At 36.6% G+C, this 14,990-nt stretch overlaps 1 protein-coding gene and 1 non-coding gene across 2 annotated transcripts; one reads left to right on the forward strand and one right to left on the reverse strand.

Annotated features, from left to right (window-relative positions):
• Nucleotides 1-6,442: 6,442 nt before the first annotated feature.
• On the reverse strand, nucleotides 6,443-11,282 carry LOC147482840 (subtilisin-like serine-protease S). Its single transcript, XM_086580814.1, has 11 exons — nucleotides 11,128-11,282; nucleotides 10,881-10,972; nucleotides 10,673-10,770; nucleotides 10,375-10,530; nucleotides 10,007-10,118; nucleotides 8,698-9,235; nucleotides 8,467-8,561; nucleotides 8,023-8,262; nucleotides 7,800-7,914; nucleotides 7,488-7,692; nucleotides 6,443-7,386 (listed from the first exon to the last, which is right to left on the reverse strand). The coding sequence occupies exons 1-11, from the start codon at nucleotides 11,203-11,205 to the stop codon at nucleotides 6,839-6,841; spliced, it is 2,277 nt and encodes a 758-aa protein (XP_086436940.1). The 5' UTR covers nucleotides 11,206-11,282; the 3' UTR covers nucleotides 6,443-6,838.
• TRNAG-UCC (transfer RNA glycine (anticodon UCC)) lies at nucleotides 6,569-6,640 on the forward strand. Its single transcript has one exon. It is a non-coding gene; the product is annotated as a tRNA-Gly (tRNA).
• Nucleotides 11,283-14,990: the final 3,708 nt, after the last annotated feature.

A 14,990-nucleotide genomic window follows, 5' to 3' on the forward strand; every position in this document is an offset into this window, starting at 1 on the left:
ACCCAAGGTATTCATTGAATGTGTCATGAATGACCTGAGATATTGATGAATTCCCATAAGAGGCTATGATTATGCGAATGGAAAGCCCAGAGATGGATGTGACTCACAAGTTACGAGTTTGCAAGATGTAAATATGTTCCTGGAGGCGACATCCCTGCTTGGGACATATGTCTTGTAGTGGTACTCGGTGTGAGAGAGGCACACGGGTATGTGTGATTTGGCAAATGTGTGAAGTGCAAATCGTGGAGTAGGAACTAAAGATGAGGTCAGTAAATAAGTGATTAATAAACAAGGTACAATGTGGAATTAAATAAACTAAAAGTATGTGAATTTGTGTGATGTTATGGATGTGAAGTGTGACTGTGAATAATATTAGTGAATGCTGGTGATCTTTTAAGTGATTGCGAAATGACTATAACTTGATATGTCATTACGAAAATATTAATGACTTGTAATAGTCTAAGATCTATGGTTATGCACGCAGAAACTTTATAATGTAATGATATAATGTGAATGACTACCTTTGATATAGGTATTATCATAAGTGGTATTCCTCGAATATGCAGGACGAACCAGGTTGTATCAATTAGACTTAAATGTCTTAAATGAGGCTTGATTATGAATAGAAATTTGACTTGTTGAGATAAATCATTTTATTGTGATGTCTAACTCTGTTTTGCAAGAGGTCAAGTTGGATCTATTAATCTTTTATGCATGGACGTAAATATCCTACCCTAAGACGACGTGTTGGCTTAAATGTAAGGTGTATCAAACTCATATTTATTTAGGTTATTATATGTGTATTTAATAAATAGAATGTAAATGGTATTTATGTTGTGAGTTATTTTGGAAAGTGGGAATGATGAGTACTGTTATATGAGATTATTGGAATTTTATATTGGGGATGAAATCTTACTTAGGAATAAACCACATGCCGTTTTGAGAAAACGGAATTAACTTGTCTTCCAAGTTGAAATAATTGTAATAGTATATTCCTTTATTTTAAATATGGAACATATTGTTTTTATTTTAGTCTTACTCATATCAGCAAATTTAATTTGCTGGCCCATGTTTGATTTGTTTTGCAACGTGGGTGTGTTCAAAACATAGATGGTGGAATGCAGTGGATGAGGACACGTGATTTGGATTTGCTCTTTAAGTCTTATGGTTTAAGTTTTTCTGAAGTGTACGGTTTTGTTTTGAGACAAATGTAATAAAGTTGGTTAGTTTATTTGTAGTTTAGTAATGTGATTGAATGATTGTTTATTTTGGTTTTAAATTTGATCTCGTATTTTAATATCGTGGTTGATAATATGTTATTAGGATTTCATTTCATCATGGGTTTTCAAATGATTGAATAGGGTGACGATTGAGATAATTATATCTTAGATAATTATTTATTTTAAATTTTATGGAAATTTGGGTGTGACACTATCTATATATGCATGTCTTATAAAGCATAATGGTTTTTAATTTGCATTAACATGCTGATTGTTTTTTTTTATACAACATTACTGGACGTATTGAGACATTCTGGAAGGAGTGTGATTATGTTAAGCACCTATGGAGAAACAAAAAGGAATTGAAGGTTGAGGATGCTGGCATTGCTGCTCTATTTGGTCTGGAGTGTTTCTGTTGGTTTGCCACTGGTGAGGTTGTATGTGCTTGATTAATATGGAGGTTGGGCAAATTAATATAGTGTTTGGGTGATGTTAGATGTTGTTCAAGCTAGATGAATGGGTGTAAATTATAGAGAAAAGGTTTTATGTAATTGAATCATATGTCAGAATACGACCTGTCAGAGTGGCTTGTAATGGCTTGGTGACAGCCTACAATGGCCTGGTGATGACCTGCAGTGGCTTGACAGCGGCCTGGCAGTAGCTTGTTAGTGTCCTGTAGCAGCTTGGGTGTACACACGATTAAAAACCAGATAATGTCTATGATTTTTCTCATGTCCAATGTGAAGTGTCTCTCTATTATGGGTACTTTGCGTCCTCAGTCCTCCGAACGTAAATCAATCTGGGTTTTCATACGTCGACATCTGCTGTAGGTTTGGAAAAGATGGTGACATTTTCAATATTGTTCACATGCTATTCAGATGTATTGGTACATTGTTGTGGTTATTTTGTAGAACTCTATTTTTGTTGGGGTATTATTACATGATTTCCATAAGTACTCACTGCATAATAAGTACTTACTGCATAATAATGTCGTGTATGTAGCATTTGTTCCCATGTCAAACCTAAGCCTTATAGAGCAGTATGAATATGCAAACGAGCACGATATAAAATGCATGATCATCATGAATGAAACCGATCTGTCTCAAACAGGCTCTCTGAAGGTAATTTTAAGATATAAGAGACATAGAAAACAGAATATAAGCAGTCAAGGTGCTTTGATTTCTCTGAACTTGTTACTCATCATATGGTGAATGTTTGTCTTTGTCAATGGATCCATAAGCTCAAAAGGGTAAGAGCGTTCATTATTTGAGAGGCTGATGGTTTGAATCCTTCTGGATCCACTTCTAATTAATTGTTTAATCTGAAAGAGGCACAATTTTTTTTTTTGTGTTTCTCTTTCTCCATCTATTTCATGATCATATTACAACTTAAGATAATATTGTAGCTGTTCATGATCATATTACAACTCAAAATCACATCACTCATGAGTTTACATACACACAAGGCTTTTGATTCGATAGTTTTTTACTTGTGCATAACTCATTTAAGAGGAAGCAATAACTTGTTTCAAACAACATCCAAAATTATGAAGAACATATTATTTTTTTCTACACAAATTTAAAGTGAACTCAAACAATTGCATTAAACTTGAGAAAGAACATTGGCTACGTGATTCCAAGGTCTTAAAGTCTACTGTAACCATAATAGAGCGAAAGCTTCAACAAATGTGGCCTCCTACCAAGTCAGTCTGAATCACTCAGAATCACATGGTCGCCCAAATGATCATCTCTGCAAGAGACAAGTGGAAATGCATCAAAGCAAGACATGAAATATGATTTCCACTCATCTGCGATTTCACAATGATGTTTTTCCCAAAACTTTGCAATCTTTGGCATTGGACAATTTGCTTCCAAATTCAACTTTAAAAAGTGGTTTGGAACACGCCCAATACCAATGACTTTATAGTCATTCTCATTAAATGCTAATTTTAACGGCAGAAAAGTGTGACAACCTGCCATTGAGAAATACACAATAGCAATGCTATACTTTGACGCTACAAGATAACCATGTTCAAGTAGAAACATCCATTTCTCCTCAGAAGCATCACCCTTAAAGTGTAATAGACTTCCCTCACAACGAGTCGCGTTTTCATGACCGAACATCTGTATGTACTCTTCCTTACTTGCATGCAACTCTGAAATCAAATTAACTCATACTTGGACCCAACCCTCCTCGCCATACCCCAATGCCATGGCCAAGGCCCTAAATCCACAGTTGTCGTCACCCTTTGGATCTTCAATATCCAAAATTAAAGGTTGTAGAATGTCTGGGAAGTAATCCAGATAGTGATAGAAGGAGCAATCACCCATATCCTTACCAAACTCAACCTAAAACAATAACAAATGGTTATCTTGGTGCTTGTAACAAGTAAAATGAGAATTATGTGAATGCACCTTTTTTGTTATTACTATGGGGGTATTGTCTAAAGAATCTCTAGCACACACCGTTTCAAGGGTATAACAACATCTCACTATGCAACTATTTTTCTTTTCATTAATATAGTTTCTACTTAATTATAAAATCATTAACATGAATTTACCTTCCGTTTTGTTTTCATTGTCTCCTTCATCAGTTCAGGAGTGATAGGTGAAGCATCTTTATATAATTATATCATATCTAATAATTGGCACAAGAGTATTCTCTAGTTCCATTAAAGCTACTTCGAAACGTCTCATCTCAGGATCATTCTCCCATTTATTTGCTAATATTTCCAACTTAACTATATCCTCAATTTCGTTGGCATGGGACACTAAGGGGTCGTTTGTTTTTTTGAGCCTCTGAATGCTAAATGCTGAATGCTAAATGGCCCACCTTCTGAATGCTAAATGTTGATTGCTGAACTCTGAAAAACATGTTTGTTTTCTGTCAGAATGACCTGGCTCTGAATGCTGAATATAAATTATTTGGACAATTTTACCCCTGTTATCAATTTTACCTCGGGTCCAAATGTATGACTCAAACTCGGTGCAAGAACGGTGCTTTTGACTCAAACTTGGTGCAAGAACGGTGCTTTTGAATCAGTTTAGTTTTACCTCTGTTCTAAAGCACAAAATTTTCATAAATTTTCAGGGGGGAAACGAAAAAAGCGTTCATCTCTTAACATTCTTGATTAAAGAGTGGAGTCATAGAAGAATAATTTTGATGTTTTCCATTCAAATTCTAACTGTAGACCTTCTGCAATCAAAAATGAAATTAAGTATTAAACTATAAACATGTGCATTATCTACTAAAAAATAAATGTATGATCAGAAATTTTTAATGAAAGCCTGAGTTCAACGTTTCTTCCGAACTAACCCACCTATAGCAGCAATTTGGGTACCAATAACCTCTAATACATTGGTTTGGAGATCTTGTATCAAATAAATTAGACCAAGGACCAAACCTTAAGTAATATTCCCAATTACTGATCCTTGTATGGCATATAAGTAATTAAGTAAACATAGATAAATGCAACAAGAAACAGAGCTGAAAAAAGGGTCACTTATAGCGTTTCTTAATCCAACAAATAGTTTGCAAAAATAAGAACACCAAGAACTGTAAGATGAACCAAGCAGGTCAGTCATAAGGCGGATGGTCTGAGGCCCACTCATGCAGCCATGCCCATCTGAATTTCCATTCTTATTTGGGTAGAGAGCACATTACATAGATGCGGCATTTCTGTTTTTCATTTGTTTTCTCTATCTACAATTCTACAAACACCTATCACTACATATATTTCAATCAAGTGAGCTATTAAATGAAGAAGTTATGGAAATGGGTTTTGGGTTTTTGAGATGTGGGGGTCTATGGATTGTTGAAGGAAGTGGTTTTGAGGAGATCAATGGAGATTTTATTGGTAGGTTGGTGTTATTTGTTTCTTCATGACTGGTAATCCATTGGAGAGAAGGAGTGGCGGTTGATTAGGGGCAAGAGAGGAAACAAGTGCTTCATGTTTCTCATTTCAGCATTCAGGAGCTGTGAGACCGCGGAACGCTGAAGACGATTTTGGCACTGAACGCTTAAGACAATTAGGAAAACAAACAACTTTTGAGAACGTTGAACGTTGAAAACTTATGTTTCAGTGCCTCTAAACGCTGAAAAACCAAAAAACAAACAACCCCTAAACCTTTAAAAGTCTCGTCAAGGTACAATTTCATTGCATATAAATCTAGCTTCACGCCAACCACCTCCTTATGTAGTTTTTCCATTGGAACATGAAAATCAAAACTAAATAAAGAAGCATTAATATTTGAGGCTTCAACGACATATTGATAACTCTAGTCGAGCATAACAATTTACCCTTAACATCCTTTAGATGGTCATTTTGACTCGCAAACGAGAAGGTGCAGTATACGAATATATGAGAACTAACATAGCAAAATTTAGAAAACAGTCAAATTGGGCTGCTGTTTGTGAATGCTTAAGAAAGGCTATATGTCGTTTATTACCAATTTGAGACATGAAAACCAGCTAAGATTCACCTAGGTAGGAAACACTCATTAGCTAATATATGTGAAAATACCAATCAGTGAGTAAGAATAAATAAATCAAGCAATTAGGAACAGAACCGATTCGTAATATTGAATGAAAGTAAAACTAATACCGTAGTATAAGTTTCCAATAAAACTGGAAGTAATAATGCATGCACAATACCACATAGCAAAAGAAGATGCAACAAGAGAAAACAGGACAAGAAACATAAGATGCTAGAAGTGACCTCCAAGCAACGCATGGTTCCCAAACCCGTTTCAACTATTTCCATATAACACATGTTACAAACAAAAACAATATGGCTGCGAAGAAATCTTAAATTTTACTGGCAATATCAAAATAAAGGAAGGGGAAGCATCAGTGCATGTAAACATGAATCGTCACCAATATGACACCACAAAGAAAAAGAAGTTGAGGTGACTACCTCACCCATGTCCCCTCATTATCTCAACCTAAAATAAAGTCCTAACAACATTTTTTTTTTACAAAGTGAAGAAGCCATTGATTAGTTACAATGTCGAAGTTTCTTGGAAATTTATTGGAAAAGGGAAACAATGGAGATGAACTCGATAGTTATTTTGGTTTTTTCCATTATCGTATCATGTACTTGTTTCTTTTTCCGAACCAGTTTATCCGGTTAACAAGTTTGTTTTAGATTTTGGATTTTAAAGCAAAAATCATATGTGGGGTTGAGATTAGCTCACATTGGAATTTATTGGAGGGCCTGCGCATTGAAGAAAACCTCTTATAATATTTTGATATTTTCGTAGCTTGTAACCACTAGAATACTATTCAAGTTTGTACATCGCCAGGTCTTTATAATTAATTACGTGTGAAAGCAAACCAGTATGCAAACAGCGTTTGTAGTCCAACGGTTAGGATAATTGCCTTCCAAGCAATAGACCCGGGTTCGACTCCCGGCAGACGCATTGTATATCCCATTTTATAGTTTTCAACCATTGCGGTGCGGGAATGAATAATATCAATGATTTTTTCCTTTTTTTTTTTTTTTTTTCAGAAAATTGAGATACAGGTATAGAAGATAATCAAATGCCTTATGCATTGATTCAAAACCTTACATTAGTATCAGTCCTCAAGATGAGAAAATCAAAGGCCGATTTCTCCACCTAAACTGATACTACATTGAGTCCAATTGGACTTCTAACACTCTGAATACCATTTCTCCATGTCAAAGACCCAAACACAAAGCTTCCATTACTATTTTTATAAGGTGTGAACTTGATTTTAAACGTCTTCTTCTGCCCAGCTTTTTTGAACCTAAGCCTGTGTGGAATTACACCAATTTTTACGCCTTCCGGGCTCTCCACATAGGACAAGTATACTGTTGGACCTTTACCATAGTAAGTAACCGTTCTAATAGCCGTTACAGTTCCATTCATATTGCCAATACCAACTGAAGGATAGTTGAGATTGTACGATGGTGTAGTATGGTTCTTGCAGGTAAGTGGCTCTCCTGTGAGGTTTTTGAATTCTGCAAGGCCAGCACCATTACTGCAAAGAAATTCTATTATATCCTGAGTGTTGAAATCATAAACTAGTCCAGGATCTAGTGCAGCAGCTGGATTTACGTGCCCAGATCCATAGTCGAATGGAGTGGTTTGAGAACCAAATGGATCTCTCGATATTAAGGTGTCATTATTATCTATCACTGTCGCTGTTTCATTAGAGTAAAAGAGAACATCAGTGGTGTTAATGAATTGAAACGAAAGTAACTAATAATTAAAAAAGTGTATGTTGCTAGCAACAAAGGCTAACCTGTTGTCATAATAGCCGATTTTATGGCTGAAGGGCTCCAAGAAGGGTGGCAAGATTTTATGATTGCAGCAATAGCGGATACATGTGGGCAAGACATGGAGGTACCAGATATGATGTTAAAGTCAACAGAGCGTTCTGCAGCTTCTTCAGTTGCTAATGGAGACCATGCTGCCAATATGTTGACTCCAGGGGCAGTAATATCAGGCTGCAAGAATAGTAACAAAATTAACTTTGTAATGCAACTGCTTATTGTTCTTTTTGTTCATCAAAATAAATTGAACGGAAAAAATAGATGCTAACTTGATGACCTACTTTGATTATGTCAGGATTGATAACATTCGGTCCCATCGAGGAAAACACAGCCATTGTTGGTGCAGGTTTTGTGTTGAGAACTGTTGTCGTGGGATAGATTATAGCGACTGGATTTCTATTGGAATCAATCAACAAACGACATTCAATTATTGTTTCTATGTTCTCTTATCAAATTTCCAAGCTAGAGATGATTTTTTTGAACAGTATAATTTGGGCTACTTACTTGTCTGTTGTTAGATATGCTTGAAGTTCCAGTGCTTCTTTTTGACCAATTAAAGTAGCAGGGATGACGAATTGGAAACCAACATCTTTTGCAATTGGATCGATAAGAATCATGCCAACACCACCCCCTTGTTTTACAACTATACTTTTATCCTGTCTGTTATCTAAGACTGTCTCAGTGGTGCATACAACTATCTTTCCCTTTATTAAGGTTTGATCAAGAGTATTGATCTTGCAGAAGCTGGAAAATACAACGTGCACAATATACGTATCAGTTACAGTTACTATATCACGATACAGTTACTACTCAGAGTTCTTCACATATACTTGTTTATCACGTGATTTGAACTTGTGAAATTGTACATATAATGTGATATCTTGTCATTTTAGTGTAGCCTATATTGTTCTGATAAATGAGAATTGCAAACATAAACAATAAGTATACCTTGCATTCTGAGGTGATACACCAGGAGCAGCTGCTGTAGTTGCAGCTATAATTCCATACTGTTTATCCATTGTGAGAGGGTTAAGGGAACTCCCCTGTAAAGCAAAGTTTTTTAGATCATATGCAAACACCGAACAGTGATATAGAAGCTAAGTTCCGGTCTTCCAGGATCAATTATCGACTTGAAACCATATTTTTGCATGGAATGATTTGATCAAATGTCATGGTTACCTTCAACATTTTCGAATTTCCAAGATGAACATTTGAAGTGAAATCTCGATCAACAGAACTAGCTGCTACTGTGAAGATCCAAGGAGCAACATTAGCAGCAGTACTTGGGAGTCCAGAATTTCCAGCTGAGGCAGAAACAAAAATTCCTTTGCTGAATGCATGGAAAGATCCAATTGAAATTGCGTCGGAAAAGAAGCTAGGCTGGGGAGGTAATGGGCCGACAGAGAGGGAAATAATATCAACTCCATCATTTGTAGCATCATCAAAAGCCAGAAGGAGGTCAGCATCACTACATAAATTGAACCAACATGCCTTGTAAATGGCAAGTCTAGCGTTCGGTGCACCACCTCTTGCAGTGCCAGTGGCTATCCCAAATAGACTCACATTAGTGACCACTGATCCAGCAACTGTAGATGCAGTGTGGCTGCCGTGCCCATCTGTGTCCCTCGCAGACCGGATGAATGTCTTATTAAAAGACTCAAGAGGTCCATTCTCTGCTTCAAATCCCTTAGAGTAGAACCTGGCACCAATTAGTTTCCTACAAAATCCAATCTAAATTGCTGTAAAACTTGAATTGCTGCAATGAAGTTTCTCTTACTAATAAAAAAATGCCAAGTTATAATGGTTTATCCTAAATATCGTTGATGATGGTTTTACCATGGCGCAATTATGTATGACAATATAACAGAATGGTTTACTTTTGTTGTTTATCTTAAACAATGACACGATTACCATCTACTGTCAGAACTAGTAGTGTTATTCATGTTACATAGCATATTTTCGAGAGGAAGGAAGACAATGGATATTGAGAGGAAGGGAAAAAATATTGGTCTGAACTCTGAAGTAATTAGTTTACAGTACACTAAAGTCTTTTCTTACATTTTGAATTGTCAATTGGTATTAACCTTGTGTTAATGAATATAAAACTACTGAAATTTGAAACACCAAAAGTTCATTCAATCGACAGCTACTACCACTATGTTTGAGACTTTGTGGAACTGTTTTAAATTATTTAAAAAAAGGATTATAAAAATGAAGTGCCACAACAACCATTACTCTCCAAGAGAGAATTGAAGCTAGAGTTTTTGATGTGGTAAATCGAGCGTTAATGCACTTACAGAATTGAAAATGCAGCGTTAGACTCGTAAGTGTCACAAATTAGGATTAATGCATGATTTACAGTTGTGCTGTACGTTTATTTACATTGACGTCTAATTGGTGAGAGAGCTAGATCCAAGACCATTGACATTCTTTACCGAAAAAAAACCCCACTGACGTTCGAATTTCAAAGTGTTGCTCACTTGCATACCTGTTGCAGTGAGCTGATGTCAATTGCTCTCCGACAACGCATTCTCCCTTAAATCTTTTGGGAGCAGGCCCTAACCCTTTATCATTGAAGCTCTGCGACTCAGGCCAGACTCCTACAAAGTCAAAATCATGTTGTTTAGAGAAAATATTAGTTAGAAATTTACTTAGCTTAATTAGTCCCACAATGTACTGTATGCATGGTTAAACTATTTCTGCTAATCAGTAGTCTAGCTAATTCTCCATTATATTACATTTCACTAACTACCGACAAATACTATGCATTTCTTCATACTCTAGCACAAACCCCATACATAAATATGTATTCTTAGTGCGACTTTGAGAACTGAGAGCAAGTTTAAAAGCCTTCACCTGTGTCAATGACACCGACAATCACATCTGATTTATAATCCGTCCTCATCAGTTTGTTGTACTGATTAACAGAATCGACACCAAGAAAGTCCCAAGAATGAGTAGTGTGGACAGGATTTGTTCTGCTCTCAAAAACTGATACAACTGATTCATTTTCTGCAGCAATCATAAAGAACATTAGTCAGGGAAATGAATCCAGGTTTTTGCTACTTTAGGTTTCATTTGTAGAGATAGTTCTTGAAATTCCTAACAAAGCGAAAATGCTAACAGTTGTTGTGCATATGCAATTCAAGTTTACTTTCGAGTTGTTCTGCTTGTTCTGGTGTGAGCATGGCCGAGAAGCCTCTAAAGTTCTTACTGTAATGCTGAACTGCAGCATGTTGTGCTCCATCAACACTGTAGAACAAAGTGTTGTAGAATATTTGATACATTTTTTCATGAACATTTCCAAATTATATGTTTGAAATACTAATCCAACTCGCTCTCATAACCTACTTAACAAATACCTGCCAGTGACTGCGGCAAGCATCTCATGGTTTGCTAATATTACAGAATCCAAATTCGGATGAGAGTGTTTTCCCAGGTACACAATGTAGTGCTGAAGAGTTGCAAATTAAAATATTAGTCACACCGCTTATTGCAAACAAAAATTATAATGCTGCCTATATAATAGCATTTTACATATGTCGAAACCAACTCGGCAAACACTTGTTTTAAAGTGGAAAAGTACTAGCTATGATATTCAAGCCTTACCTTAGTGGTGGATTTGATTCCATTTGTTAAAACAAATCTCAAAACCAAGAAAAGAGTGAGAGCTGTAGCTAACTTCATGATTTGCTACAGGTGTTACTTTTAGTTATGAAAAAATTGAAGAGACTTAGAGTAGTATATTGATCAGAAAACTGCACATTGGCTGTTAAATAGCTTTGCAATATTGAACCATTCAAACACAGTGATTATCCATGCATGCCGGCTTGTGAAAACCTTTGGTATGATTAATTAACAATTTCAAATGGCATAATTTGTAGGAGTTAACCAGTTTTAGCAGGTACCTATTGGCATGCAGGTACTTAGCCGGCTTTTACTGTTTTACGCAGGTACATACTTGCAGGTACTTACGTGACATGTGTTTATGTAAGGATATATCAAATGTGTTGGGTCAGTAACTTTCTGGCCTCAGCTCGGCCTGATGCCTTCCCAGCAAATTTGGCCGAATTGGATTTTGGACTCCATTTTAAGAAATATTCTTACTTCTTGAGGACATTTTAGCTACACTAATGCTAGACCGACCCACTTATTTGACCTACTCTTTGGACCTACTGATATGTCAAAAATCTTAATCATTGATTTATATAGAGATACGTGTCCGTGTGTATTGCAATGCAAACCAATGTTATCCAATAGTGAGTTGAAATAATAGGTCTAAAAAGTAAGTCTGTGTAGCACTACCCTTTTAGCTAGGTCGGGTAAACGTATGACGTGGCCTAGACTATTCACATATTTTAGTCCACGTCATATCAGAATTATAAGGACTTTTCAAGTATCCAGGAGAGGGAAAGTTTAATGTTTTAGTAAGTGCCAATTACAGGCTTGGTATGTATTTGCATTTAAAAGAACTTGTTCAGAGCCTTCTCAACTAAATTTGTGAATTTGTGCATAATTGAGAAGTTTCAAAGTTTAATAGTTCATAATAATATTGAAAAACCAAAATTTAATAGTTCAAATTCCAGATGATTGTATGTAGCACAAATACATACATTTTCACATGGTAGTGGGAGAAAATGAGAAATATTATTATGCAGGTGTCGATTAGCAAAGTCGGTAAAATCTTTAGGTGGTGGTCGATACTAGAGGTCCGAAACCTCACCAGTATCAAAAAGTTACTGATCTCATTTAAAACAGGCTTGCCAATAATAATAAAAAAATGAGAAATATTATTGTATCCAATATAATTTGACTTTATTTCATCACTGTATTCTATTCGTATGTGTAGCTGTATTGTTGAATTACATTCTAATAGTTGAAATCCTCTACTACTTTATTGTTCACAAAGTCTAAGATTCTACCTACAACGTAGCCTCAATTTGTCAGCATGAGTTGTAAATAGTAGATTGATTTTATTAGTATATAGGATGATTTAGTTTCTTTATTCATAAGATTAGATTTAGTTTCTTTCTTTGTAATATTGTTTCCTCCTGTATAGGATTGTAATCCCTCTATATATTGCCTCCATCTTGGAGAAGAATACATCATCATATATGTAACCACCGATATCATATTCTAACATGGTATCAACAAACCAGTCGAATCAACCACCATCCACCACCAGCCGAATCATATAACTTTCTTTTTCGAATCAACCGAATCAACCACCATAACTCATGGCCGAATAAACCATACGTACCTCGACTCCGCATATTATTATCCACCAAGGCAATTATGCTTTTCCCACTGGTATCACTTTGGATGAGACCAATTATTCATTATGGTCGCAACTCATGGAGATGCATATTGGCGCTCGCAACAAGGCTGGATATCTCACCGGAGAAGCAAGAAGACCTGACCTCGGAGACTCCAATCTTGGAACATAGATTACAGAGAATCACAAAGTCAAAAGTTGGCTTATTGATTCAATAAGTCCATCCCTGATGCAGAGATTTATCCGTCTCCCCACAGCCAAGGATATATGAGAGGCTGTATCGAACACCTTCTATGATGGATCGGACGAAACCTGTACCTTTGAATTGAATCAGAGATCTTTTTCAGGAAATCGATCACAGGATTATCTCTCAGGAAGGAATAGTTGCAGAGGTGGTCTAGTTGCATTCTGCGATGGCAAGGCTTCGAGTTCATATTTTTCAAAGTGGGCTCGACTCCGACTTTGCTCAAGTTCGTGGAAAAATCTTACGAATAGATCCAAAACTCGATTTGGAACATACGTATGCATATGCCCGAAGAGAATTTCAACATAGACAGACAATGGGAGGCTCTCCTCTAATCTCTGAGAGCTCGGCTATGTTGGCCAACCAAACTTGATTTGGACCTTCGTCTGAAAACCGAAACACTCAATCAACTGGAAAGTATGGCAGCCTAGTCTGTGCTCACTGTGGGGAAACAGGTCATTCGAAACAACGATGTTATGAACTCATTGGCTACCCTGAGTGGTGGGATTTCACAAAGAAATCGAGAAAGAAGATTGCAGGGAAAGCTATGGTGACATCTATGGAGGAAGACACATCACAACCTACAACAAATGTTGCCCACCCAAGTATTGTTGGTAATGCATCCATTTTTTCTACAATTTCTAAGAATAGTGATTAGATTATTGATACAGGTGCATCCGATCATATGACAAGGGACTTAGGTCAGTTACAATCCGTTCTCCCTTCTCCCCAATCTGTTATCTCTACAACAAATGGTAGTACCTCTCTCATTACTGGAGAATGCTCTGTCATCTTGTCTAATACTCTTACATTGGATAGTGTCCTTGTTGTTCCATCCCTTGCATATAATTTGTTGTCTGTTAGTCAAATTACCTCTACTCTTGCTTGCACTGTAACCTTTTGGCCGTCCTTTTGTGTTTTTCAGGATATTCTAACTCGGAAGATTCTTGGTTATGGTGTTAGACGGGGTAAACTCTACTACTTGGAGTTGACAGAAAGTGGGGGACCGAAATTCAGTCAAGCAAACCAAACTAGTAGCGCAAATAAAGCTCGAGCCACTATATGGTTGTGGCACCGGAGACTAGGACATCTTTCTTTTGGGTATCTTATAAAACTACAACCACATCTTTTTTCCGTTCAAAATGATTTAGTCTTTCATTGTGACATTTGTGAACTGGCTAAGAACCATCGTATTTCTTATTTACCAAGTTTGAATAAAAGTTCAGAACCTTTTAGGGTCATTCACTCTGATGTTTGGGTCCTGCAAAAATCTCTTCTATCTCTAAATCTCGTTACTTTGTTACATTTATTGATGAGTGCACTAGAATGACTTGGGTGTCTTTGTTGACAACAAAAAGTGATGTCTGTATAGCATTTCAAGAATTTCAGTACCAAAAGAAGATTCATGTTTTGCAATCCGACAATGGTACTGAGTATATAGCTGCATCCAAACTCGTCAAGTTTCTCAGCCACCATGGGATTCGTCATCAGGACTCTTGCACTTATACTCCGCAGCAAAATGGATTGGTAGAACTGAAGAATAGACAAATAATGGAGATTGTTCGTGCCTCTATCTTTGGCATGAACATGCCTCGGTTCTATTGGGGAGAGGCTGTGAAATTTGCTGCTTACCTCATTAATCGAACACCTTCCCGAGTGATAGACTTTCAAACTCCCCAACAAAAGATGCACTCCTTACTTTCAGTTCCTCACCTCCCTAACCTTGAACCCCGAGTCTTTGGTTGTACTGTATATGTTCATATCCCTAAAGCTCTGCGAAGTAAACTTGATCCATGTGCTAAACGATGCGTCTTTGTTGGCTATTCTGAGTTTCAGAAAGGATATAGGTGTTATGACCCTCAAACCCAAAAATTGCATGTGACTTTAGATGCCTCTTTTCAGGAATTAGAACCTTAATACTCCAGGGGAGTCTCAGAACCTTCTCCTCAAGGG

The sequence above is a fragment of the Coptis chinensis genome, chromosome 8, assembly GCF_015680905.1.
Source record: "Coptis chinensis isolate HL-2020 chromosome 8, ASM1568090v1, whole genome shotgun sequence".
Classification (NCBI taxonomy): domain Eukaryota; kingdom Viridiplantae; phylum Streptophyta; class Magnoliopsida; order Ranunculales; family Ranunculaceae; genus Coptis; species Coptis chinensis.